Genomic DNA, 27,254 nt, shown 5'->3' on the forward strand with positions numbered 1-27,254 from the left:
CTTATCATTATTTTTATATACATATGGAACTGAAGTGAAAAACTCTATAAACAATCAGAGATGGTGGTTTCTATATATTGAAAAATATATATTGGCAAGAGTTTAGGGACTTGTTTGAATAGGTATAAAGCTGGGCCTAGTTGCTTGTTAAAACTTTTCCTCCCTTTTCTCCCTCGGAAGAATCCTTCCATGCAGAAAAGAAAATGTACACATACATTCATATCATAAGTAAACTTCTTTACGGAATTAGATTTGATTACATCCTACTTAATTTGCGTCATTAACAACTGTCATATTCAATATCTGCACATGAGAGAGTGAGAGAGGGAGAGAGAATGTTAATGATGGGGAGAAAGAATGGAGATGTATATTTGTGGCGACATTTCAAAATATCAGCGACACGAATATGCACGTGGAATATCCATTCCTTTAGTTACCTCTCTAGAGATTGCAGGAAAGCCCTAGTTCTAACAAAACAACCCAACGGGCATTCACGACATACAATGAAAAAGGAAGCCCGAGGACACGGGGTCTAAAAGCTGAACTATAATTACTGCCGTACTATCACTGACCTTGCTTCAAATTTGGATACGCAAGTGTTTCGCTAAATAATTATAACACATGTACAACAAGATTACCCCCTTTCCAAATAGATAAAAATAGAGAAACCCCAAGAATACATATCGTCAGCAAAAACTACATTTTCATTGTGGATTAATAGGGCACAACTAGGTGAGGGGATAAAAAGTTCGTCACGACATGAAAAACAGAACAAACCTTTCTTTCGATTGGGAAGAAATTTTGAAGTGCAAAAATTCCTTCAAAAATCAGTAAGAAAGGCCAAGCCATGTTAACCATGAATCACATGCGCCTCCATCCTGCTTCAAAAGCCAATGAACTACAATCACGAGGACAGATGTAATATGTTAATAGAACCAAAAGAAACTTCAGATGGTTCATGAAGAAATCGGTTCATATGGATAAGATAGCCATGGGTGTTTCAGAGCCTCAGATGCAGAAGGGCGTTTCTTGGGATTTATCTCAAGCAGATGTGCAACAAAGTCAATAAACCCTTGATCCCCCATTGGCAATCGGTGCCGTAGTGATGTCTTTTTCGGTATTAGATATTCCAGTCTATTGCTTTCCTGGAAAAAGAAAGAGAGAGAAAGAGAGAGAGAGTTTATGTAACATGACATGATAAACATGAACAAAAACCCCCATTACAGGTGTCAATAAAAAAAAATACAAAGAAAGGAAGGAGGAAGAATGAGAGAGCTAGGAATTATACAATAGAGTTCGGTAGGGTTGAAACGTTCATGGACAAGTGATTAAAAAGATATTGAATGGCCCAACAGAAGCACCGGGCAAACATTCATTGCTTGACAAGATAATCAAGTGAAATTTAAAACCAAATGTGGCATCAAATCTTTTCAACGGACTATAAAGAATTCCAAACATAACTCAACCAGCAAACAATTGTTGCCAAAGCTAACCAAATAGATACTCTTATCTGTTCGTGTACAAAGAATATTAAAGGGCCTCCAAAAACATGGAGGGCTACATAAAATCCAAGAACCTTGAAATTTATGTTCGTGATCAGATATTTATTCAGACAGATGGGGGTATGGAGCCAATACAAAACACTTCAGAAATTCGGACAGGTAAGTGAGAAGAAAAACAGAGCACCAAAATCACATGCAACAGGAACAAGTAGGTTCACCCAAAATTGAAAAATATTTAAAAGATTCAGGTTTCAAAAGTGGCTTTGATGAGTTTTAGATGGACCATTCCCTTCTTAAATTACCGTTTTTCTTATTAATTTAATTTTTAGAGAGATATAAGTCACATATCTAAATAAATCCCTAGATTTAAGCAAAAGTAAATCTAAATAAATTCTTGGATAACTGGAAATCTAAATAAATCCCCACACTAGGTAGTTAAATAAATATCTACTAAGTTAAGACTAATCCTTAGACATTCCTTACAAGTTGAGTGATCTGTCATTCATTCTCAACTTGATTACTACATCATGAAGCAGTAAGTTGTGAAATCTTTTTGTTAACACTTCTGTCAGTTGAAAGAGAGCACATGACTTATGCATACTATCCACTCTGAGCACTTCCATAAATCGTTTTTTGTCTCTCGTGCTCCATCCTCTCAGAGCATTTCCACAGTGTTGCTCGTTTCTCTCATGCTCTCTTCTCTTAGAGCACTTATACAGCGTTGCTCACCTCTCTTGTGCTCATTCTTGTTGGAGCACTTTCACAAGCATTGCTCATCTCTCACGTGCTCACTTTTCTTAGAGCACTTCCAGATGGAAGAAATGTTTCCCTAGGTGGAAGACTGATCCCTTTTTCTCAGGCTATTTTATCCAACCGTCCCATTCGTTTTTCTTTGTTTCTGGTTTCCAAGGTCTATGCGACTATGATATTCATTAATGATAGTGAAAATTTGATAAGAGACCTCTTTGGGAAGTTGTTGACCTTGAGGTGTTTCTTCGAGGCTTTTTCCCATAATATGGTCTGGCCAAGGAGTTGTAGTTACATGGAGGAGTTTCTTTCCCATTCCCCCTTCTGGGGTAAGGGTAGCAGGTTGTGGTCTGCATGCCTTTTTGCTATTTTGTAGGGGGCCTAAGGGCTTTGGAGGAAAAAAATAATAAAATCTTTGGAGGAGTTGAAAGATCTGTAGGGTGGTTCCTTATTAGATTTCATGTTTTTCTTTCAAGTTCAATGAAAAATATTTTTTTGACTTTTATTTCAGCCCCATACCTTTTCTTGGGTTAATTACGCTCCTTTTTTTTTTTTTTTTTTTTTTTTGTATCCTCATGTACTCTTTCTTCTTTTTTTTAAATTTCTTTCTCGGGTATTCTTTCATTTTGTTTCCTTAATAAAAGCCTGCTTAAGAATAATAATATTAAAATAAATAAATAAACATAATAATAAAAAAGATCTTTGCACTTCCTAATCTTGTCGAGGTTATCTGGTATGACGAGTATTGACCACGTGAAGTGATATCCTCTTTTTATCACTGGATGTTTTTTTTTTTTTGAGACTTTCTTTTCGCTTTCTTTTTTCAAAATTTCATCCTTTTTAGAGTAAGGAGTAAGCAGGAAGATAAGTAGATTTTTTCCTAACCCTCCAAACGGAACAATTATGTCCCCCTCCAGAAGCGTGCATTCTTACAACTTTTTTCTGTTATTATTTATCATGGCTTAACCACTCGCAGTTAAAAAAAAAAAGTTAACAAATGAGATCCTAAAAAGATATCTTCACCAACTGGAATTAACTAATGTGAGAGAGATGAATTTCTAAATACTTGCATCACATACTTCACCTCGCCATAAGAGCTCATTCTGTAAATTGTGTGAGAAAAATAAGCAATTGAGATAAAAAAAATAATAATAAAAAAGGAAAAAAGAAAAAAAGAAAAAAAGAAAAAAAAGAAATCGCATGTGCGTTGTAACAAACTGAAACAAACATCTCATACAAACTGAAACAAACATCTCATACTATAACATATCAGGCAGGATATTTGAGAACTAAATGCATGGCTTTGAAGAATATGGAGGCTTCATTCACAGTTCCAGATATTGAAATATTTTACCATACAGCATATTCTTACCTGATTTCGTTCATACAGCATATGATTCTTGGTAAAATACTTGTATGTATCTCGTCCCTTGGCAAGCATACTTTGATCAATAGGACTTATAATTCCAATCACTCGTGCAAGTAATGTAGCGGGTGAATCATTTTGAAAGAGAACCTGCAAGCGAAATATCATATGAACTATTTTCAGCAGCATATTAACAATAAAAATAAAAATGCTACTGGATGAGTATGAAATTTAACCCCCCAAAAAACTTTAGTCACTTAGAAAAGGAACTACAAATGCGTTTTGTACAAGAACTCCGAAGAAACGATTCTTTTTTTACTTTTTCAGGTGAACGATGCCACTGATCGAGGCAGGAGGGTGCTCGGGAGCCATTATGCCACAGAGGGGTGGACCGGGGCGTCTAGGAGTCTGCACAGTCATGCATTGTCATATCATACGTTTGGTACCCCATTAACTTCTCCCATTAACTTCTCTTATGAACTTCATGTATCACATAAACATTTGTCTTTGTTTGGAACTTTTTTTCTTAATTGCTAAAATTTTTCCGTAAAATCTTCTTCCTCTTTTTTCTACGTGTTTTCCTTGCATACCTTGCATAGTCTGTTGCTCTCGTCCTTGATTCCGAGTCTCGAATTTCGGGTTGTGACACTACCTATCCTATCTTAAGAGAAGGAAAAAATTAATAATAACAGCAACGTCTTCTTCAATCTGAACACCCCGCCCCCCCCCCCCCCCCCCCCCCCCCCCCCCGTCTTCAAGCTGAAAAAAAAACTCAGCTCACCATCTTCTTCGTCAATCCGAAAAATAACCCACTCCTAACAATAAAACAGAGCCTGTCTAAAAGAAAAAAAATGAAGAAGAAGGAAACATATCAGGAACAGCAAGGTAAGGTTAGTGGCGTGAGGCAGACGGGTGGAGAAGAAAAGGAAGAGGAGAGAAGAAGATGGGCGCCCGCGTTGGGGAAGGGAGGGAAGGAGGAAGGGGGAACGGAGGGGTTTTCTTATTGTAATTATTTGTTTATAATAATATAATTATTACTATTACATTCTGTATTATTATCTTTTTATTTTAAAACTTGTCACGTAAGGATTTGATTATTCAATTCTGAAACTAGAAACTACTTTAACACAAACCTCAAACGATAAATATAACAAACATAGTTGATATACGTGGTTGAGTAAAACTTACATTGCCAGTACAAAGTTCTGCCAAGATACAGCCAAGAGACCATATGTCTATCTTCTTCTCATACGGAAGTCCCAAGATAACCTCTGGGGCACGGTAGGATCGGGATTGAACGTAGGAGCAAAGGTGATCTGTCTCAAAACAACTACTTCCGAGATCGATAACTTTCACCTCACATCTACTATAACTTTTCACCAGTATATTTTCAGGCTTCAAGTCGCAATGTATAAGATCAAGACCATGTAAAAACTGAAGTGCCTCCAAGCATTGAATTGTAATGGACTGCAACGAATCATTTTAATTGGTTTAGCACAATGCGACTGTCAAAAAGTTTAACAAAAATTATTCACCCTCACACACCTGCAATCTCGGCATAGTGAAGTACACTTCTCCTCCTGATTCTCTATTAAATTTGTGAAACTCATATAGGTTTGCCTTCAGAAGTTCACACACAATTAACAGATGCTCCTGGAGGGGAAGGGGGTACAATTCAACCAAAAATGAGACAAATTTAAGGAAAAAGAATGACAATAAATGCTAATTTTCCATATTACGTATTTCATATACCCTTGAAAATCTGAGGGAATTATTGATGTCTGTTTAAAAACAATTACTACAAAAGACTATACATGACTGGACAAGGAAAAAATAATCCATCACTGAAATAAGCATGTATGACCAGTCAGCACTTACCCGATAGTAGAAGTAATCATATAGTCGTAGAATGTGGTATTTGTCTGCCGGGTCATGCTTATTAACATATTTTAGAAGCTTTATTTCATCAAGACTTTGATCAAAAAAATCTTTGTTGTTCTTTATAATCTTTATGCATACATCCATGCCTGTGTGCAGGTCATGTGCTTGTATAGCCTTGCTGAATGCAGCTGACCCAAGATATTCAGTGACATGATAGCGTCCAGCTATTACAGAATTTAATACCACATGGAAATTCTTGTCCTCCTCAAAGCCAGTTCTAAGTAAAAATAACACAACGATTAAAACTTTGGGCATACTTATTAGTAAGTATTCACAACAGACTCAAAATGCTCCAGAATATTCTTTTTTTCTCCCAAAGAGCTTAAACAAAGTAAATGTCTTACTACAATAAAAAGACAAAAGAATAACTCCCGTTTTATAATAAGAATAACAAAATAACAATAAAAATAAAGATAAATATAAAAACAAACAAATAATGAAGTCTTCCACCACTCGAATAAAGAGACAGAGGCCCAAATATTCGTATGCAATCTCAAAAGAATTATTCATCAAAATCCCATAGGAACATTGTCTAATTTTGAAAATTTTAATGAGATACTATATGAAAATTTATAAAAAGAAGGAATATTATATGGAAAATGTTGCCAACAAGCCAAAGAATGAGACAGTTCACATAAAACGAAGCATGAAGGGATGGAAGTTCAGAAAGAAAGAAAAAACAGTTGCCATTTGGTCAATTAAGAATCTAATCTCTTCCCCCCATGTGAAAATCCACACACCTTCGAGGAATCCAAATGACAGAAAAAGAACCAATTCTTTTTTCTCATTTAAATCTACATCCCCATCAGCAAATTGGAAAAAAAAAAAAAACAGTACGAATCAGTCATGAAACAGAAATGACATAATTCATATAATTGGAGCAAGTAAGACATCATGGACTCCTAGAAGGTAAGAGATGATACAGCATCTGAAGGCGCAGAGACTTGTAAAAGAAGCATGGAGATTTCTTATGAGAAGATAGTAGAGAATATATTTTTTATTACGGGAGACAAAAAAGAACAATGACAAAAGTACTACTTAAATATTATGTGTACAGGTTTAATCACAGTCCTCGGATCACTCAATAGCAGAATCTCAGATAAGAAACAAGGATTGATTAATTAAAAATTGATGGGTGACATCCAATGCATACCTGTTTTTACGATGAACAATTTTGAGGTTGAAAGACTCAAATTCCTCCTCTTGACTCCTTATCTGCCTTACTTGCTCTTGCACGGCAGCTGCCTCTTCATCCTCAAGTGATGCCACAGGATCTTCTTCCCTTACGCTACTAATTTTATCATCATTTTCTATCTTGGTGTGCCCTCTTTCCGTGTAATGATAATTGGAAAGCATGGAAGGACTTGAACTACCGGACCTTACAGCATCAGCATTGTTTTCATCCCTAAGACTATTATCAGGTGAAGAATCATAATTTTTTGGCCCCCAAGAAGCCAGTATATTGTTGTTAGATTGCATCAAAGCATTCAAAGAAGTATCATTTTCATCATTAATCACTCTGCTAGGGTTGTTAGACCACAAAGATTTGCTCGAACATGCCTGTACCAATTGTCTCTCGTTCAACGGTGGGGGAAATGAAAATCCACCATCACCTGGGTTCTGTATCTGTGCATACGTGCTTGTATCATTCCTAGATGTTTGTTTATTTGACTGATGTTTACTAGAGCTCTTCTTATCCCTGTTAGATCTATCCAAATATTTTTTGTCTGAATCATTATACGGAAGTTGGGAGCCACCAATTCCAACCGCGTGGTCATGGAAGTATTCTAAATCTCCCCCCTCGCTGCTGCCTCCCACCAAGCTTTCACGTACTTCACTGCCAATATCAGCCACATCGCTATTGATCCCCACACCAATTGATCTAACTGAACCATGTTGATCATCATCCGCACCAATGTCATCATATCTTGGTTTTCTAGACTCGTTTACAACTTTCCCATCCCCTAACATTATCAGCTCATTAGTCTGGGTGACAAAACCTTGCCACACAGGTTCAGCACGCATCAAGTTCAGTTCCTCTTCATCCATCAGCTGCCCATCATATTGAGCCATTAAATCATTCTCATTGGTCCTCCCATACATTTCAGTCACAGCCAACCCCATAGGATCCTCTGCAGTTGAAACTGGCTGAATATGTTTTGATTGAAAATATTGTTCACCAGAAAAGTAAGAGTCCTCCTCAGCGAAAGATTGATCATCATCCTCACCTTTGGTTTGAGCTCTATCCTGCGTATCTGGAACACTTCCATGCCCTGTTCCCTTTTCATTGTCACTTGGATAATCAATCTCATGAGCCAAAAACCATGTCTCATCCTCAATAGGCTGCCGCATGTATCCAACATCATCATCATCATCATATTCATCAGAGTCCCAATACTCATTAGGATAGTCTAGAGACTCACTTAAGCCATCACCAACAGTGGCAAAACCAGAAACTAAATCAGATGTATCCTCTGCAATTCCCTGGCTTACAGACAACCAACTGCCACCAGCATTCCTCTTTCCACCTTCAATTTAATCTCAACATTATATCCTTTGAATATTTAAAATGGAATTTACACGATGAGTACACAAAAAGATTTATGTTAGCAATTAGAAAACTCTGAATCAGATATGAAACTGAAACTTTGAAAGAAAATCGCTTGTTAGAGTTTTTTTTTTTTTAATAATTAAAAAAATTCCATCCCAATTCAACTTCTTATTGATATTCCCCCCCNCCCCCCCCCCCCCTCCCACGTTGCAATTAGCATGTGGTTGAAATGAAATACTGAAGTGCTAAGCATGAATTGATCAAACAAAAGATCAGGTGACCTTGCCAAATAATGATGTTGTCTTGGTTACATCTAGAAAACCTGCTCAGCTGCACTTTTGAACCATTAAAATTGTCGTTGTCAAGAAAAATTAAGTGACCACCAAGAAAGCCTAATAATAATTAGGATGGAACTACTTTTACATTAGAAAAGGATTTTTTTTATTAAGTGTCAATCCAGCTGACCCAGTTCTACTTTATCCCAATTTTAAATCGAGATAGCACGAGGAAAGAAGAGCATCAAAATTATAAGGAAAAGATGACAATAAACCAAAACTTGTTCGGAAAGTATCAAATTGCTAGAGTAAAAGGAATTGCCTCTATAGTGTAAGAGCATACCAGAAGACAAAATTTCTTGCCCAACAGGAACATCTAGATAGGACCCTATAAGAAGGGAGCTGTCAATGCTAGTAAATTTTGCAATTTGTCCATCACGTTCAAAGTTGTCCTTCCAACTAAGAATCAAAGGCTTGTCTTCAGACTTAAGTTTAACAGGTGGCAATCGAGGCAATTCCTCCTTCTGACTTTCAGCCACGAGAGCTAAACTTAAACTGCTTAGAGTTTTTTGCTCAGCATTATCCTGAGATCTGCCAAAATATAAAGTTCTTCCCACCTCATCTACCTGCTCTTTAATTGTTGCCCTTATATCATTCACCTCTGCTTTTCTCTTTGCATCTAGTTTGTCAGAACAAATCGTGCTATCATAACTGTTTGACACATCTCCCTTGGAGAATGGAAAAACAGTCTTCACGGAACAATCAATCAACAAATCTGATGATGAAGAATCTTTACCTTTATCCCATGAAATATCTGCAGTGTTTTCATTAACGTATGCAGAGGCAGCCTTAACTTGCTGATCTAGTTCCTTTGGTTCATATTTTTGGGAAATGTCATATTTGGTTTCCACATTTGCTGTGCTAGAATTTCCATGCCAAAAGTCTCTCTTTTCACCAGATGAAATAACACTTTCACCTGTTTTGAAGTTGGCTTTTCTTGATTCAGAAACTTCTCCAGGATGATATCCGGATTTTTCAGATACCTGAAGTTCAGGAAAGTTGTTTGCATCCTTAACCCCATCATTCTGGGAGACTCCAGAAAGACCATTACTAGATTTAACTTTCCATGAATATAAATCAAGCACGGTATCGTCTGAACCTTGAGAAAAGGTGAAGCTCCTATCACTTGTTCCAACTGCTTCATTTGATTTATTCCTCTCTCCATACACACAATCATTTTTCCATTTGCTTTCAGAACCATTTCTACCACCTCCACACTCTATTTCCTTGACAATGAGTTCCTTGGAGACATCAAAGTTAATTTGTGAACCTGCCAGTCGGTTCTCCACCATTGGTTTGTCCCCGTTTTCTACCTCCAACGTGTCCCCGCTACTCTTCTCTTCAAGCGTGAGTTTCTTGAGAAGCCCATTCAAATCTGGGTGGTTACAGAGCTCACTTCGCAATGCTGCCTCGGCTCTCGTGAACTGATTCCGTTTTAAGAAGTCCAGAATTACATCGATTGAATTTGTATCAACCATTTTCAGCTACTAAGAATCTGCAAAATCATCAACGTGGGCGTGGAATTCGTTTTAACAAATTATATCGTAACATTACCGAGATGAAACTCCATTGCTTGCAAAGGTTATGAGAGAATCAAGAAGAAATGTGGGTAATATAACGGCATTTTGCTAGATTCCTTACAATAATTAAAGGAAACTGACCTGGTACTAAGCTCAACTCAGCGCACCATTCTGTCTCCTCGAACTGTGGAACAACGGGGAAATCCAAAATTTAGAAAATTGGAAGATACTTCTCCCCGCACATAAAAAGAGCATTCAATAAATGGAAAAAATGTCGTTTTCTTGCGGCAAACGTAAAAAAAATCAAAGCTGCATAAATAAGCCCACGCAGGGTGTCCCACTCCGGTTCGGGCCAGAAACCCTTTCTATCGCCGATTAATCACCAATTCTTAAATTGTGATCGAAAATGGGGCACTTGGTAGTAAACGACAACAGAACCCGTAGTGTTAGCCTGTCCAGTATCGCCTGAATCCAAACGGACGCGACATATAGTGGAGATGAATTCATTCAGACTGCAGTTTAACGACATCACGAGCCAAAATGAAATATTCACAGAAACCCTAAAACAAGCGGGATCTGACGATTTTGTTGTTCGTGCCCAATAGTAGCTATGTGGATTTAAACAAATATAAAGTGGAAAAGGAAGGACAAGTCCGTAAAGGGAAAATAAGAAATGGAGGAGAAAGAAAGCAGCACCTGGTGGTTGCTGGTAAAGTGCTAGTGGTGGTGACAGAGGACGATGGGCGGTTTCCGCTGTGTCGCTGCTGCCTGCTACGCTTTCTGGTCTCTCTCTCTCTCTCTCTCTCAGTTCCCTTTTCTCTCTGGGAGCCCAGCCTGCCGTCTCGAATTCAACTGGTGGACCTAAGGCCAGTTAGATACTTTTCGAGGCATTCATTGGTTTTTTTCATTATTTTAAACTTTTCTTGCATCAAATATTTTCAATTTTTTATGCTTTCACGTTATGCGCAACGTCTCTGATGTCTTCCTATCGATTACGTATTTCATTTCTGATATTCATCGCTCGCCTCTATAACTATTTTCTGATTTTTCTAAATCTACACTATAATTATAATATCACCGTTGTTGATTGGTGTAAGGTTAGATTCATTTTGTTGTTTTCAATTTAGTTCATCCAGGTCCTTAATTCTTAATTAGGTGCCTGCCAGCAAACCCACACCCTTGCTTAGCTCCATCCACTGTGTTGTTCACACACCTTAATGAACTGCTGCTCATTTTTGTTGTTAGACCCACAAATCCAACCTTCTATTGGTTATTTGTTGTTGGACCCATATATGCCAAATGTTTCCATCATATTGGTTATTTGGGGACAAAATCTTTTAATTAATATTATATACGTGTCGTTGCAATGAACTGCCTTATTTTCTCTTGCCAAAAACAAGTTGTGCTTTAAGTTTTAACTCTATAGCTGCTGTGTGGACTTGTTATGGGTAAGTGGGTGGGGTTCTTTTTTCTAAGATGACATAAATTATATATAAACCTTAAACCCAAGAGACAATAAAATACATATATATATATATAAAACTTTTCCTACTCGTTACAATTTTTCTATATTTAAAGACTATATCATTCAATCTATTAACTCCTTCCTAGTGTGGAAACGCCATCTCTGTCTCACAGTGTCATTAACTACCAATGTAATAAGTTTCTTACATCCTTTTACAGTTGACCAAAGAATTTGGTACCCACTATTAATATGTCTAATTACTTTTATTTATATATTTTGAATTCTATGAGTGCAATGAAAAATAAATGTATATTATCATAGTCATCACAGACATGGTGCAGTTTATTTTAGTATATAAAGATTAAAATCATAAGATGAATATTTGTAAATGATGCTAGATTATGTTAAACAGTTTTAAAGTTAAAAGATTTGAGTTAGAATGAAAGTATTGGGAAAATTGTAAGTTGTTAAAATGAAATGGAAAGAATTAATACATAATTAAATTGTTACCCAACTGAATTAAATGGTTGGATGAAGATGAAAATAGCAATAAATAAAAAAAGAAAAAAGAAAAAAAGAAAAAAAGAAAAATGCTGGATGGTAATGTCAAAGACTAGGGAAAAAGAGACGGTGGAAGCGTAAAAGGAAGGAAAGGGCGAAGAAGTGGCCTTGCAAAGACCGCCACTGTCGGCGTTGGTGAGGCATCAAACGTCTTTAAACGACGCCACATCTCTTTCAGTTCTAGTGTGTGTGGGCGTGTGAGCGCAGGCTCAGTCTCAGGCCCAGCAAACAAGCCCCAGCCTTAACCCAACCCCTCATCGACTTCCGACCTTAAAACGCTCTCTTCCCTCCTCATTTTTTCTAAACCCCCCATTATCGCAATCCCATCCCATCCCTTTCTTCTCTCCCTCCTCTTCTCTTACCACTCCCTGCTTCCACCTCTCTGCTTCCTTCACAATGGGAAGATTTGGGGCGGTGGTATTCATCGCCTTACTTATTTTTCTCTGCGGATCTGTTCAGGTGAGATCTGATGCCTCGGATCATCGCTATAAAGATGGAGATCCTGTTCCTCTCTATGCTAACAAAGTTGGCCCATTTCATAATCCGAGGTAATTCCACCTTCTTCTCCTCAATTCCCTTACGCCCCTCTTCTTCATTCTTTTACAAGATCTACCATTTCATCACTGTTTTCTCCTCCGCTACTATTTGATTCATAATTTTGTAGCCGCTAGCTTTCATTAGATTGAATTACTTGTTGATTTGATGATTTCAACCCAGATCTGAGCTAATTTGTGCAGTCAATGCATTGACCGGAAATGTTACTTTTGATCTGCTAAATCGTCGACCTAAATTACTGCATTTTTTTTTTTCTGTTTAATGTTCGTCTACCGTTATACATGGGGAATATTCAAGACACTCGAGATACCGTCTTCAAGATATTCTGCTTATTCCTAAACAAAGTAACAGCCTCACTGTTTTTGTATTGTGGCGTGCTTTCTTGCTAGAATATTTGAATTTCCATCTTTCATGCTACGGGTTAACTTCATTTTTTTTTTTTTTTTTTNTTTGAATTTCCATCTTTCATGCTACGGGTTAACTTCATTTTTTTTTTTTTTTTTGTCGATTCATTTTGGTTCATTGAAATAAGATTTTACTCGAGACTCTAACTTATGAAAAGTATAGGATGCAGCTTCATAGGCGTTAGAAGATGTTGTAATTCGCTACCCGACATTTCATCTGACATAATGCATTTTCTTTTTTGGTGACAGTGAAACTTACCGCTACTTCGATCTCCCATTCTGCGTACCAGGTGTGTATCGCTTGTGCTAATTCCCCCAAGCTTCCAGAAGGATATTTGTTAGTTGGAATTTGGATAACCAATTATATGAATTTAAATTGCAGATGACGTGAAGGAGAAAAAGGAGGCTCTTGGCGAAGTATTAAATGGAGATCGTTTAGTTAGTGCCCCATACAAACTTGACTTCTTGCAGGAGAAGGATGCCACTTCTGTTTGCCAGAAAAAGCTTTCAAAGGAAGGTGTTGCTAAATTCCGTGCTGCAGTAGACAAGGACTACTACTTTCAAATGTATTATGATGATTTGCCAATTTGGGGTTTCATAGGAAAGGTTGACAAGGAAGGAAAAGAACCAAGTGATTTCAAATACTACCTATACAAGCATATCCATTTTGATATATTTTATAACAAGGATCGTGTTGTTGAAATAAATGTCAGAACGGACCCCAATGCTCTTGTTGATCTCACAGAGGATAAGGAAGTTGATGTCGAATTTTTATACACTGTAAAATGGAAGGAGACAACCACCCCATTTGAGAATAGGATGGATAAGTACTCCCAATCGTCGTCACTGCCTCATCATTTGGAAATTCATTGGTTCTCAATTATAAACTCATGTGTAACTGTCCTCCTCCTTACTGGATTTCTTGCCACCATTCTTATGCGTGTGCTTAAAAATGACTTTGTCAAGTAAGAAGATTTAATATTCTTTTTTCCATTGTTTGTTCTGCCTGCCATTTCAATTCGTGCCTTATTCTACGGGAGCCAGTGTCTTTGTATGTTACCCTTCTGTGTCTATGATATAGATATGCCCATGATGAGGAATCAGCTGAGGACCAGGAAGAGACTGGATGGAAATACATACATGGTGATGTATTTAGGTACCCGAAACACAAGTCTCTTTTTGCAGCCTGTCTTGGTTCTGGTACCCAACTGTTTACACTGTAAGTAATAGTCCTGTCAACCATCAAAGCTACTATTTAGGAGCCTCTGGTTCCCCCATCCCCAACATTTTTGTGTTGACACTTTGTACATAAATTCTACAGTACAGTGTTCATTTTCATACTTGCGCTTGTTGGAGTGTTTTATCCATACAACCGAGGGGCATTATTCACTGCACTAGTTGTAATTTATGCTCTCACATCTGGGATTGCTGGCTATATCGCAACTTCCTTTTACTGCCAGCTCGAGGGAACAAACTGGGTACTTTCTCTTTGAATTATTTTCTTTCAATTACTTCAGTATTTTGGGCTAACAAGGTCTTTGATTTCTAAATGATAGGTTAGGAATCTACTGTTGACGGGATGCCTTTTCTGTGGGCCTCTTTTTCTGACATTTTGCTTTCTAAATACCGTTGCAATTGCCTATACAGCAACTGCTGCCCTTCCTTTTGGTACTATTGTTGTAATAGTTCTCATATGGACTCTTGTAACATCGCCTTTGCTGGTGTTGGGTGGAATTGCTGGTAAAAACAGCAAGGCTGAATTTCAAGCTCCAGTGCGTACCACTAAATATCCTAGAGAGATTCCACCTCTGCCTTGGTACCGTGGGACAATTCCACAGATGGCAATGGCTGGATTCCTTCCTTTCAGTGCCATATACATTGAGTTATACTACATATTTGCCAGTGTGTGGGGCCACAGGATTTACACCATATACAGCATCTTGTTTCTTGTCTTCATTATTCTCCTGATAGTTACGGCATTCATTACTGTGGCATTAACATATTTCCAACTTGCTGCCGAGGATCATGAATGGTGGTGGAGGTATGCAACTACTGCCCCTTTGTAGCTAGCTAATGATTAGTTACATTCTTTAGTAATTTTGAAACTTTTGTCATGTGTGCTTCCTTTTCATCCTTTTTCAAGCTTATAAATTATAACCCTAATTATTTATAATCCTAATTATTTGTAGAATAATTCAAGTGGATATTATTTTTATTCATTTTTTTGCTCCAATTTTCTGATGATAATAGAGGCAGGATGAAGCCTGTTTCATTAATTATGACATGATTTCTTGTTGAACATGGCATTTATGAGAGATAATTTTGTTTACAAGGTAAAAATTCTGAAAAGTTAATGATAGTCATTCAGGATGATTGTCGTTCTAAGAAAAAAAAAAAAATCATGTTTTCTTTCCCTACGGCCGATTGTCTATGTGCTGCCAACCACCTCCGTCAACGCTGCTGATCAGGTTTGGCCATTTGGGTTTTTATATGGGTGTCTGTGACGCACTGCGTTTCCAAAATTAAAAAAAAAATAATAATACAAGGGGGGACGCAATTTTGCGTGTCGGACATGTGTCCCGACACTGATTCTTCTACTATATTAGCGTATCCGTGCTTTATAGTTTCTTATCATCACCCTTTTTCCCGTCTTGAACATTACTCTTCTGGTAGCTTTGATTACTTTGAAAAAAAGTTGGTTGCCTAAGCATGCAAGAAAGGTGTTTGTATGAATACTAAAAGCTGTCAGATTTCTCATAGTAGTCGTTAATGTGACAGACCTAAGTGTTTTGTTTGTGCAACTGTTACTTTATGATTCGTTGTTTGGAATGCATTTCGCTTAGACCATGACACAGACGTCAGATTTAACATCTATCCATGAATACTAATATATTTAGATTGCATTTACGTGCTGGTATTTTCAATATTGGATGAGGTGGCAGTTTATGTAGGTATTTGAATCTTTGATATACCATAGAACTGTTGATGTAGACCTTTCGAGCACTGTGACTTGGAATATAAAGCCATGATTAATTTGTTCCTTTGACTTCATTCGTTTGCAGATCTTTTCTTTGCGGTGGGTCAACTGGCTTATTTATCTATGCGTATTGTTTGTACTACTACTACGCTCGCTCTGATATGTCTGGGTTTATGCAAACATCGTTTTTCTTTGGCTACATGGCCTGTGTCTGCTATGGCTTCTTCCTGATGCTTGGAGCTATTGGTTTTCGAGCAGCTTTGCTTTTTGTTCGCCACATATATCGATCCATCAAGTGCGAGTAGTCCTGGTACCACCCATCACTCAATGCTGAGAAGACAGAGTCATGTTTCTTTGAACTTTTCATATTCATAGGTTTCTATGTAGAAAAGTTACCTGCAGCAGTCCTTTTTTTTTTGTCTTTTTGGTGACATGACAGCAATTTGTTTAGATATTATGCTCTAAGAGCTGAGCAGTATGGTAATAGGATGGATGACCGTGCCAGACACGAACTTGGTGACGGAGTTTGTACCAGTATAATAGTTGCAATGCTTTTGTTTTAAACTGAAGTTTGTCCAATACATTATTGTTCTTCCTCTCAGGTGTCAAACGCTCTTTTATGATGAAATACTCTGTCCAGAAATTGAATTCATTTTTGGTGGGTCAGTTCCTCAATTTTTTATTTAAACCCGAAGTAAGTTCACTTGAACAAACTCAGAACAGTTCCAAATGACATAGAACTATAAAACGCCAGTATGATTAATCCCTTATTGTTCCTTGGTCGTAATTGCCACAGACAAATTGGTCCTCGTTGATGGCTTCAAAGCAACCTTCAACGATGTCTTTGGATATAGGTTCCCTGCCCTGCCCGCATCTCATCTACAATAATAATAACAAGAAATTTGTGTAATGGCCTGAGGGTACTCTCACACTATTCGTGCAATGCAGGTACGTGTGTTCGTTGCAGTTATATGTTTGGCCCAAACAATTTTGCAACTGGATTTCTCCATACACCACGTGCTTTCCCAAAACATACCCTTCCGGAATGGGCTCCCACAATTCTATTACGCAGACCAGGTTGGTGACTTAAAGTTTTGGGCTTACGAATGAACCAAACAAATGTAATGGAAAACTGGGGATCCAAAATAATAAAAAAAGAAAAAAAAAATAGTTTAAGGGTAAAAGTAAAAGTTGCAAAGATTTATGAGAGACATAATCGAAGTTGGTATTAAATTATATATATAATTGGGATGAAGTGAGGTTTGAGTTTTAGGGGTTTAATTAATAATTAATAATTAATTATTAATTTGGGTGGAAAAAAAGATGTGTTTTTTTGGATTTAAAAGATGATATGAGTTTCCCTCCCCCACTCACATGGTCTGTTTCTTGAGTCATCGCTACTCATCTCTCTCTCAACTTTACAACATAAAAAAGAAGGAAAGAAAGAAGGAAAGAAAGAAAGAGAGAAAGAAAGAAGAGATGCCTAACCGTAACCTCCATGGGCCCCCAGCTGCAACCCCAAGTTGATGATTACCCTTTGTTGCCCCCAACTTTATTTCTTTCTTTCTTTCTTTCTTTCATCTAAACCCTAAATATATGCTTATTAATCCTTCCCTCACCCAGAGCCTACTGCATGCCATGCTTTTGCTTACCACAGACCCACTTCCGCTGCCGCTGCCACTGCCACTCACTGCTTCAGCTTTTTTTTTTTTTTTTTTTTTTTNCTCACTGCTTCAGCTTTTTTTTTTTTTTTTTCTCTTTCCTTTTCCTTTCTTTTCTTTGCACACCGCTTTTTGTTTCTTTTTACTTTACTTGGAATGGAATGCCTTTGGGGTCTCACTCGGTTGCATGGAAGATCTATGTTATCGCCACTCTTCTAAAATGTTAATTAATTATACCATTCATATATTTGCAAAGGGGTGTACGTGTTTTTGTCTTGCATGTGAGATGACACTGGAAGTGAAGGCGATAGAGAGCCACATGGAGACTAAAAGGTCATCTTCCAAGAAAAGGCTACACATTTACTACCAAAAAGATAAAAAGAGAGAAACCCACATCGACAACACATGCCCGCTACCCTAACTTTCCTCTATTTTCTTTAATTTTTTTGTAATCATCCTTCCCCGGCTCTCTCTCTCTCTCTCTCTCTCTCTCTCTCTCTCTCTCCCTATATATATATATATATATATATATATATATATATATATATATNTCTCTCTCTCTCTCTCTCTCTCTCTCTCTCTCTATATATATATATATATATATATATATATATATATATATATCTTAAACACAATTTAAAAAAGTGATTTCAAACGGACCCGTTCTCTAACTGGGGAAAGAATAAGAAGCAGAAGAAGAAGAGAGGAGAGGGGAAAACATGAAAACATGGAGAGACACAGTGGCATAAACAGTTTGAAAATAAATTCAATAATGATATGATGCAGGAGACAAGAAGTAGAAGCCCAAACCCGACATCCCACACCCTTCCCTCCTCAATCCTGTCCTTAATACACAAATAATCCACCAATATGTATTTGTCTCTTCCAAAATTCCCATTTTAATTGACGTTTTTCAATATATAGATAATAATAACAGAGGGTTGGGGGTAGGCTCTTCTTCTCCCATGCATCTGCTTCTCTGCATGCCCATTGCCCATCTCCATTGCTCTAATTAATTATACAAACTTACTTTTTCTACCTTCATCTATCAACCACTAACTTCCAAACCCTAATGGCTATACCCATCCATTTGAATTTTTGATATGTACCAACCTTCCCCTTCTTGTGTTATTAGTATTATTATTCATTTATTCTATATGGCCCCAATCACACAAGACAACTTATATATCAACTCCTTATTTTTCTTTTTATTCCTGTCTCTCATGATTTGATGTTTCCATATATAGCTACCTCATTTCTTCTTTAATTCCAAATATATTCTCTCTTCTTTTTCATTTCATTTGGGTGAGAAGGGGAGACGACGAACTGAATACCACCCTCATAATCAACACTCTTACTGTTTCTATTTCTTATTTCTCAATAATTCTCTCAATTATTTTTGTTTATTTTTTATATACACGTCGGAAACTTATTTCCGTAAAGGAATCAAAATCCCCTTTTTGTAAAACAAGGTGTAGTTTATATAACAAAATAAATAAATAAATAAATAAATGGAGGATGTTAGTCGGTCGTCTTATCTGCTTTTAAGGGTTTTATCTTGTTTTGAGCTAAAAGAATATCGATCAGAAGGAAAACAAAAAGTGGAGTGGAGTTTGTGAAAAGAGCAGAGCAGGCTTGTGACTCAAGTTTGGTTATAGATTCTCCACTCAACCAGTGGCTTAATGCAACCAACCATTTTCATTTTTTTTAATTTCTTGGCTTTTCTTTTGTTCCCATAATGCAAACCAATTTATATACTTCACCTATATACATCATTATGAAATGCTTTTCTTCCTTAATTCACATCTTATTCGCCCATCATGATATTACTACAAACAATCTAGTGTTGCTTCTTTCCTCTCATCATATCTTCTCATATAAAAATAAGTATTCATCCGTTGGGACCCCGATGGCCTATTGGATTGCGGCTCTGGGTTTTTGTCCTATGGTTAAGCTGATGAAGATATATATAATTAAGTGTAGACTAAAGGATAAGAATGCGGGAGTTGAAGCATAGATTGATAAAAGAAAAGAAAAAAAAAGAGAGAAAGTAATAGAAACAGTGTAATGATTATGATTGGAGAATGAGTTTAGTTAAGAAAGGAAGTGGATTGAAAGGTGGAAAAAGAAATGGGAACAAATGTAAGAGATTATGAGTGTAGTCCCAAAGGAAAGAGGACATGAAAAAGCAATCACCCACGTACCATTGTCCCCTCCCCTCCACCACCTCTTTAGATTCATTCATTCATTCACTCCTCAACCAAAATTATGCTTCTAAGCCTCCTTTTCATTCACTAATAATTTAGGCACTTTTATGATCCCCTGAAGTTAATATTTGGTTATGTATGTTCAAATAAGCAGAAGCGATGAGTTAGAAGAGAAAAAGAAAATAGAAAGAAGATAAAAGAGTGGTTGGAATAATATAGTAAAAGATAGCAAACATATGAAAATGAACAAAACATATAATGAGAGTAGACGAAAGTAGACAAAGAGAAGGCAATGAGAGAGGAGGGAAAAAGACATGGAGGTAATTAGGGGATGAGGGAGAGAAGGTTCGGCCCAACCCACTAAGGAAGTGAGGAAGCCCATGATGGTGACAACTCACGGCCCACCACTCGTCCCCACAGGATTAAAACAAAATGATTATTGATCAGAACAGAACAGAACAGAACAGAACAATCATCTTAGTCATGCTAATTGCGTTGTTAATGAATATGCATCTTTCATATGTGATTAGATGTAAGTGGTTTGTTTAATGATGAGCGTCTTGGGGGAGGGAATTATGATTTGATTCACGACCATGTCGTCCTTGGAACCTGACTTTACAACATCTTCAGTGTGACCTTTATAAAAGCTGTTCCTCTCTTTCCACACATTTTAATTAATCCCTCCCATTCACCCGCCCACCCTTTTCTTCTTCCGCTTTTTAATTCTAACGGGTGCGGGAGAAGGGCAGCAGAGTAGACGTATTGTATTGCTTAGGAGTTTGGGAGTGATCGTAATGAATTTTGTGCTGTTTTTGTTTTTGTTTTTGTTTTTGTTTGTTTGTTTGTGGGGGTGTGTTTCCCGCTGAAGATGAGGATTATTAGAAGAAAACAAGGGGAGGGAAGGTGGTAGCCCCATCCCCCTTCCCCTTCCCCTTCCCCTTCGACAAAACATATTATAAAACAACCCTCACATCTGATATCTATCTATTCCTTCCTTCCGATTTACACACAACTGAAGAGATATCATTTGGGTCTTCAACACTTTGGCATGATAGCCAATACGGCCACCTCGGCCTCCCTCTCTCTTCCTTCTTCGGAGCCTTACTCGTGCTTAGAAAATGGAAGCAGCAACAGCAACAGCAACAGCAACAAGAGGAAAAGAAGGCCTGCGGGCACCCCAGGTAACCCAATTTCTGATTTTAGGATTTTAGGTTTAAGGAAGTAAAGTTTGTGAGTAGATGGATGGTAATGTGTGTGTGTGTGTGTGCAGATCCTGATGCAGAGGTGGTGTCTCTCTCCCCAAAAACACTTCTAGAATCGGACCGGTACGTGTGCGAGATCTGCAACCAGGGGTTCCAGAGGGACCAGAACCTACAGATGCACAGACGGCGGCATAAGGTGCCTTGGAAGCTGTTGAAGAGGGAGAGTCCTGTTGTGCGGAAAAGGGTTTTCGTTTGCCCGGAGCCCAGCTGTCTGCACCACGACCCTTGCCACGCCCTCGGCGATCTGGTTGGCATCAAGAAGCACTTCCGAAGAAAGCACAGCAACCACAAGCAGTGGGTTTGTGAAAAGTGCTCCAAGGCCTACGCCGTTCAGTCTGATTACAAGGCCCATCTCAAAACCTGTGGCACCCGTGGCCACTCTTGCGATTGCGGCCGCGTTTTCTCTAGGTACTCATCATCTTCCTCTAATCATCTTTTCTTCTGCACCCTTTCTCCCTTGTTTCTCGCAAATCCAATCTTTTTCACCCCGTTTTAACATTATTTAATTCTATGTCAACGTTTCCCAGATTTCCTCCTCACACCAAATACTATCAATTCAATTCATATTTAGCATTAGAAGTGATGAACCATGTGTTTAGTTAAATACTGGGTTTTAGGAGGCATAAATAAATATATACACGTAGTTGGATTAATTAATTGAGGTGATAGGGTGGAGAGCTTTATAGAGCACCAAGATGCTTGCAATATGGGGCATCTCCGGCAAGAATCCCAAACCCTCCACCCCGCGTGTTTGTCCCGAACGGCTTCCAGTCGAAGCCCACCCAGCGACACTAACTTCACGGCGCCACCCACTGCCATCTTCTTAGCCCCCACCGACGATTCCATCAACAACAACAACAATAATAATAATAATAATCATAGCCATCACAATCTAGACCTCAAACTCTCAACTACTTCATCAAATGAAGGTTCTTCCACGCAACTACAGCTTTTGATCGGGTCGTGTGATTTTGGGGACAAGAAGAAAAGGGTGCAGTTGTTGGATAATGAGAAAGGTGGGGGCCGGGGGGCGGGGGGTGTTAGAGAAGAAGCGCGGGAGGAGCTAAGAGTGGCAATGGCGGAGAAGGCGTACGCGGAGGAGGCTAGGCAACAGGTGAAGCGGCAGATAGAAATGGCAGAGGAAGAATTCGTGAACGCAAAGAGGATGAGGCAACAGGCACAGGTGGAGTTAGATAAGGCTACAGCTCTTAAACAAGCGGCAATAAAACAGATAAACTCAACCCTTCTTGAGATCACTTGTCAAGCATGCCAGAAGCAATTTCAAGCCAAGCCCACAACTACTACTACTACTGCACCCGCTGACCATGACACTTCCGTAGCATTCAGTTACGTATCCTCAGTCATTACAACCGAAGGTGAAGTAGAGAAAGATCAAGCAACCCTTATACCTAATTAACCCTTCCCTTCCCTACCCATCTCATATATTATTATATTATAGTATATGGATCATTTTTTTTTTCATGGTCTCCTTGATAAATAATCTTCCTTATTTTTATTGTTTATGTTTGTAGTGAATAAATATGCAGAAAGAGTGCTGTGATTGTAGGTCGAGGGATGGAGTGTTGTACCCTTCGGCAGTTGATGCTTTGTAATTTTTTTCCCCCACCGATAGTTTGCTAATTAATTATTGCAGACTTCAATATAGAATGAGCAAGCATTTTTTGTTTGCTTTGTATTAATTTTATTTTATAAAAGAAAAAAGAAGTACAAAATTGATCTCATAACAGGTGATTTTGGATTTAGTGTTTGGAGTATATTGCAGGTGCAGAGGGCATTGGGTGTTGGTCATGTCACTGCGTTGAAGGGATACGACTCTCTTTCTTGGGCATTTAAGAACGGCACAGACCAATATTTATAACTGAACATCATTACATTGCATCAGTAAAAGTAAGGAGAGAGAAAGAGATAGGAAAGTGTGTGGGTGTGTGTGTTTTTCTCTCTTCTCTAGGAGGACAGAATGAGAGATAAATGTGAATAATAAGATCCCACACAGACACCCTATTTTTCAGTGCCACTCTGGTAAAGGGGAGTTGATGGCATAATCAGCCTGCACTCCTCCCTCTCAACTTAACTACCAGACACCATTTCTCTCTCCAAACCCACATATGAATCAGCGCTCCCTTCTTCTTATACTTCGGTTGAAATGAATAGAGTAACAGTGTTAACAAAGGCCCTCTGAACCTTTATCAACTTTGACAAAAGTTCTCTAACCCAGACGACCTTTTTGCATGCATTATTCACTGAAACCCCCGTGACCTTTTCATCCATTTTCTTGTTTCCAGGCAGGCACACTTCAAATAATTATATTTCCTTCCAAAATATTACCTTTATATATATTGGGTCAAAACTTTGGTCAACCCTGGGTCCTACTGGGCACGTAGGGTTACTCATTTCATATATTATTCCCTTCAATGTTGCACCTGCACCTAGGGTTACCCATCTTTTCTTTTCTTTTCCCCACCCACATGAATTCAGAAAATGTTGAAAGCTGCGCCACCAAGGCCTCAGAGTACCACATTAGCCATGGATTCAACCAACCGCTTTTCCATCCATTAATAATTATATTCTATTCAACTGCTGCTCTTCACAACTTAGTTATACTCAAAATTTTATTGCTTCCGCACCTTCTTTTAATTCATGCATATTATAAAGATATACAATAATAATAATAATCATAGGAATAGGAATGAGAATAATATAATCCATTCAATATACTTCTTGGTTCTAACTCTTTCATTTTAATCAATTCTGCATGTGGAGTGGAACCCTAAATAATTGATCATATTGGTATAATATTATTTATTTAAAACATAAGTGTACCTAATTTTAGATTTTGACCAACTCACAAGAAAAAATTAACCTCTGAATTTGGTCTCCAAATTTTTAGATATACATCTCTGTTTGTGTACTTAGAAAGAAGAAGATGGATTAGAATCAATGAGAGAAGATTTGTTCAAATTTGAAAATAAATAAATAAAAATTGTATATGCATAGGAAGGAAATTGCATGATTTTAATTTTGGAAATTAAAAGAAGAATGTCCACCAGGTTTAACATTATATTTTCAAAATCTATTAAAGAGGTCCACCATTCCTTGGGTGTTTCTTGGAAATTAAGCTTTAAACCAAATTCTCATGGACAATTTTGAAAGTAAACCTAATTAGTTTTTAATTCTAGAACCCCTTTCTTTGACTCTTCTGATAGAAAATAATAATAATAATAATAGTAATCATATAAATGAGACCACTACAAATATGTTGTTTCACAGTTGCTTTATAATATCCTGGATTCAAAAATCTGATCGAGACACTTACTATGTTTTTCTTTTAATACACTCAAGGGTGCAAAATTATTAACTAAAATGATACAATCGAATAATTTCTCCAAACCAAGAATTAGATTTAGGTCCATGCAAGCTTTATCTCTGGTTCCAAATCTGGAGTATCATGGAGATGCTGAAAAAGGAGGGGGAAAAAAAGAAAAGAAAAGAAAAAACGAGAGGAGGAAGGGGTCGGAGAGGAATGAAGAAAAGAAACGATATAAACACGTCCATCTACACCAGGGGAAGACTTAAGTTTTAAGCCTGGGGTTGTATCGACAGCACTTATAATTATAAAAGTAGATAACAATAATGCCCTTTGGAGAAGGGACTCCACAAAAGTTCAAATCCATTCCACATGTTCAAGTACATGATTTATGATAATCTCTCCCCCACATGAATTTGCTCTTCGGCAGTATGCAAAAATTAGATTTTTTAAAAAAATTCAATAACAAGTTTTAAGAAATGCATGTCATAAGTATCAAAATATGGTTAAAAACTAAAGAAATAATAACGGTCAAGTGTGCAGGTACTTGTCCCTGACAGCCATAGCCGCAGCTTTGTACCATGCTGCAGCGGCCATTGCACCTGGATCTGGAACTGCTGCGAGGAGTTCTCCAAATACATAGGACGAACGGCCAGCCTACACAAGCCATCCCAAAACGGTAAGCATGGAAGAAAAGATCCACAATTGTGTACGTAATACATCACCACATAATATCCCTCATTTCAATCAGATACCCTTTTCACAAAGATATATCTATGCCCATTTTATCGATGTTCACATAGAAGAATTTCCTTAAACCCGATCATTAATATTGGGAGTTTGGATGGAAAGAACCTTGTAAGTTATGGGTACTACGTTCGTCTGTCATGCAAAAAAATAATGAACACTTTTAATAACCATTTAATTTTTTATATTTGATTTTCAAATATCAACCTTGCAAACACTGCTTCTTTTTCGGGTTTTCTTTGTTTTATAATTCACTTTTAAGGAATGCTTCCAAAATTTGATGGCTTGCGTAGGCTGTCGACCGGAGAAAAAGGTGTCAAAATAATCAATCCTACATAGTTCAGCGTGGCATTTAGCAACAAATTGTTTAAACCGATGTATTGGGGTTAACCTTAGATTACAAACATCTATTCATACTAAATTTCCTTCTTTCATGTTAGAGGAGATACTAAAGCTCAAGAACTATTATCATCTGAAGCATTTAACTTCATAAACATTGTGTTTCGCCAACCAAGATGAGATATATCTTCCGATCAGAGTTAGGGGCAAAGGATCAAAGGATGTAACACAAAAGAGTACGTGGGTAACGGACATTGGGTTATATGAAACAACTGAAGACATAGGATAAGTACAAATGCGTTTACTTTTACGAAGGACAATTGGAAGCTCATCACTTGAGTAACAGGTGGACGAGGAAGGATTAATGCTGAAGGAGATGAATTTGGGAAGGATTTTGGATTGATCAATTACTTCGCTACCAATTTAATTCTTGATTTGAATGTAGCCACTTTGTGTCAGTATCTTGTGGGTCATCAATGATATGATCGTCCATATCAATGTTGCGTAGATAAGATCGAATAGTACAACTTCAAGCATAGTAACGCTGTCTTTGAGGGGAACTCTTTCGATATTGTCGGAAGGATACTTGTGGGAAGTAATTAGATTTAGTTAACTACTATTATTTAGGAAATTTAAATTATTTATCTATTTAGATTTAGTCTTTTCCTATAAAAAGGAAATGTAATTCTCTAAATAAATCAAATTAATTTAGACATCTCATACATTAGGGATACATAAAATGATGATAGAGAAAAAAAAAAAAAAAAAACAGACCTGAACGGCAAAAAACCAAAGACAAAAAACTGACTAGTCACTAAATATCCTCACACCCAATTGGGTTTTGATGAATCCAAGTATACAGACCGGTCAAGAACACAAAATAAACCTTACACGTGCTCTGCATTCGTCAGTGCATAGTGTTACGATCCTATTTGTCCAAAGCGTGTTACTCGTGACGACAGCCCATGTCATGTCAAATCCTTTTTTGTCCGTGCATGGTGTTATGATCATGTTTGTCCAAAGTGTGTTGCCCTTGGCAGCATGTCTATGTCATGCCAAACTCTTTTATCTTGATTCCAGGTTGTATTACTTTATTATTATAATTTCGGTAAGTGTGACATCTCGACAAAATCATTTCTACTTCTCAAAATATATTAAGGGACCAAGTAGTCATTAAACCTCACCCAACCAAGTGTTGTAAACTCTCTTGCTCACATATTTTCAATGCAATTGCCAACCATGTTTTTTTTCAAATTGTTTTCCACTCATTTTCTCGATCACGTTTTATAAAAACATTCGCTCAAAAAGTGAACCGAGACTTATGACTACGTCGAGATTGTTTGCAAATCCCGTTTTTCATATAACCGACTTGTTCGTTAGGATAGAACAAGGGTCAAACAATCGCCGTTTTGTTATAAAAAAAAGTGTGATTGTGACACCAAACGAGACATCTGGTAGCATGTGTGTCTCACACACGACAATTTCTAACAAATGAAGATGGCGATCCCACTCTCCTGACGGCGTCACTCCTCCATGGGTGGATGGTGATAACAAATAGGCACTCTAATTTGATGATCTAAACTTCAAACCTTAGCCCCACTAGAAGAAAGGAAACCCTTATTACCAACAGAGAAATCTAAAGGCTAGAGGTGGCTTTGACACCATGTCACTCAGTATTAAAAGAATACTCTTCATATTTCATATAAGAGAATCAAATATATAGATAACAAGAAAATTCTAAACTATAATAATGTACAATTATAAAAAAAAAAAAAAAAAAAAAAAAAAA

The 27,254-nt window shown here is 37.5% G+C and overlaps 4 protein-coding genes and 1 long non-coding RNA gene across 9 annotated transcripts in view; 2 read left to right on the top strand and 3 right to left on the bottom strand.

The window, feature by feature from the left end:
• Nucleotides 1-386: 386 nt before the first annotated feature.
• Nucleotides 387-10,933, bottom strand: LOC111495630. 3 transcript variants are annotated; one of them, XM_023145744.1, is made up of 10 exons: nucleotides 10,659-10,925; nucleotides 10,104-10,146; nucleotides 9,179-9,937; nucleotides 8,726-9,061; nucleotides 6,710-8,084; nucleotides 5,494-5,773; nucleotides 5,161-5,268; nucleotides 4,804-5,082; nucleotides 3,622-3,765; nucleotides 387-1,145 (listed from the first exon to the last, which is right to left on the bottom strand). In XM_023145744.1, the coding sequence occupies exons 3-10, from the start codon at nucleotides 9,918-9,920 to the stop codon at nucleotides 957-959; spliced, it is 3,453 nt and encodes a 1,150-aa protein (XP_023001512.1). In that variant the 5' UTR covers nucleotides 9,921-9,937; nucleotides 10,104-10,146; nucleotides 10,659-10,925; the 3' UTR covers nucleotides 387-956. The 3 variants fall into 3 exon arrangements, with proteins under 3 accessions (XP_023001512.1, XP_023001511.1, XP_023001513.1); XM_023145743.1 differs by having other exon boundaries at nucleotides 8,726-9,937; XM_023145745.1 differs by lacking the exons at nucleotides 387-1,145; nucleotides 3,622-3,765 and adding an exon at nucleotides 3,846-4,276 and having other exon boundaries at nucleotides 8,726-9,937; nucleotides 10,659-10,933.
• A 1,219-nt stretch (nucleotides 10,934-12,152) lies between these two features.
• LOC111495631 (transmembrane 9 superfamily member 3) lies at nucleotides 12,153-16,525 on the top strand. The gene is made up of 7 exons (XM_023145747.1): nucleotides 12,153-12,536; nucleotides 13,197-13,237; nucleotides 13,330-13,912; nucleotides 14,029-14,166; nucleotides 14,269-14,425; nucleotides 14,504-14,988; nucleotides 16,010-16,525. Exons 1-7 carry the CDS (start codon nucleotides 12,385-12,387, stop codon nucleotides 16,227-16,229), a joined length of 1,776 nt encoding a protein of 591 aa, XP_023001515.1. The 5' UTR covers nucleotides 12,153-12,384; the 3' UTR covers nucleotides 16,230-16,525.
• Nucleotides 16,333-17,613, bottom strand: LOC111495632. Its single transcript, XR_002720332.1, has 2 exons — nucleotides 17,413-17,613; nucleotides 16,333-16,803 (listed from the first exon to the last, which is right to left on the bottom strand). It is a non-coding gene; the product is annotated as an uncharacterized LOC111495632 (long non-coding RNA).
• A 2,694-nt stretch (nucleotides 17,614-20,307) lies between these two features.
• On the top strand, nucleotides 20,308-22,750 carry LOC111495383 (protein SHOOT GRAVITROPISM 5-like). 2 transcript variants are annotated; one of them, XM_023145395.1, is made up of 4 exons: nucleotides 20,308-20,973; nucleotides 21,063-21,462; nucleotides 21,724-22,430; nucleotides 22,587-22,750. In XM_023145395.1, exons 1-4 carry the CDS (start codon nucleotides 20,841-20,843, stop codon nucleotides 22,613-22,615), a joined length of 1,269 nt encoding a protein of 422 aa, XP_023001163.1. In that variant the 5' UTR covers nucleotides 20,308-20,840; the 3' UTR covers nucleotides 22,616-22,750. The 2 variants fall into 2 exon arrangements, with proteins under 2 accessions (XP_023001163.1, XP_023001161.1); XM_023145393.1 differs by having other exon boundaries at nucleotides 20,312-20,973; nucleotides 21,724-22,750.
• Nucleotides 22,751-24,644: 1,894 nt separating this feature from the next.
• The window catches only part of LOC111495186 (putative 3,4-dihydroxy-2-butanone kinase), a 27,994-nt gene continuing 25,384 nt past the window's right edge, over nucleotides 24,645-27,254 (bottom strand). For both annotated transcript variants that reach the window (XM_023145109.1, XM_023145110.1), the window contains one exon: nucleotides 24,645-25,036. In XM_023145109.1, coding sequence (XP_023000877.1) covers nucleotides 24,911-25,036 — 126 coding nt within the window. In that variant the 3' untranslated portion in view covers nucleotides 24,645-24,910. The remainder of the gene's footprint in view (nucleotides 25,037-27,254) is intronic.

The sequence above is a fragment of the Cucurbita maxima genome, unplaced genomic scaffold (genome assembly GCF_002738345.1).
Source record: "Cucurbita maxima cultivar Rimu unplaced genomic scaffold, Cmax_1.0 Cma_Scf00021, whole genome shotgun sequence".
NCBI classification, from domain to species: Eukaryota; Viridiplantae; Streptophyta; class Magnoliopsida; order Cucurbitales; family Cucurbitaceae; genus Cucurbita; species Cucurbita maxima.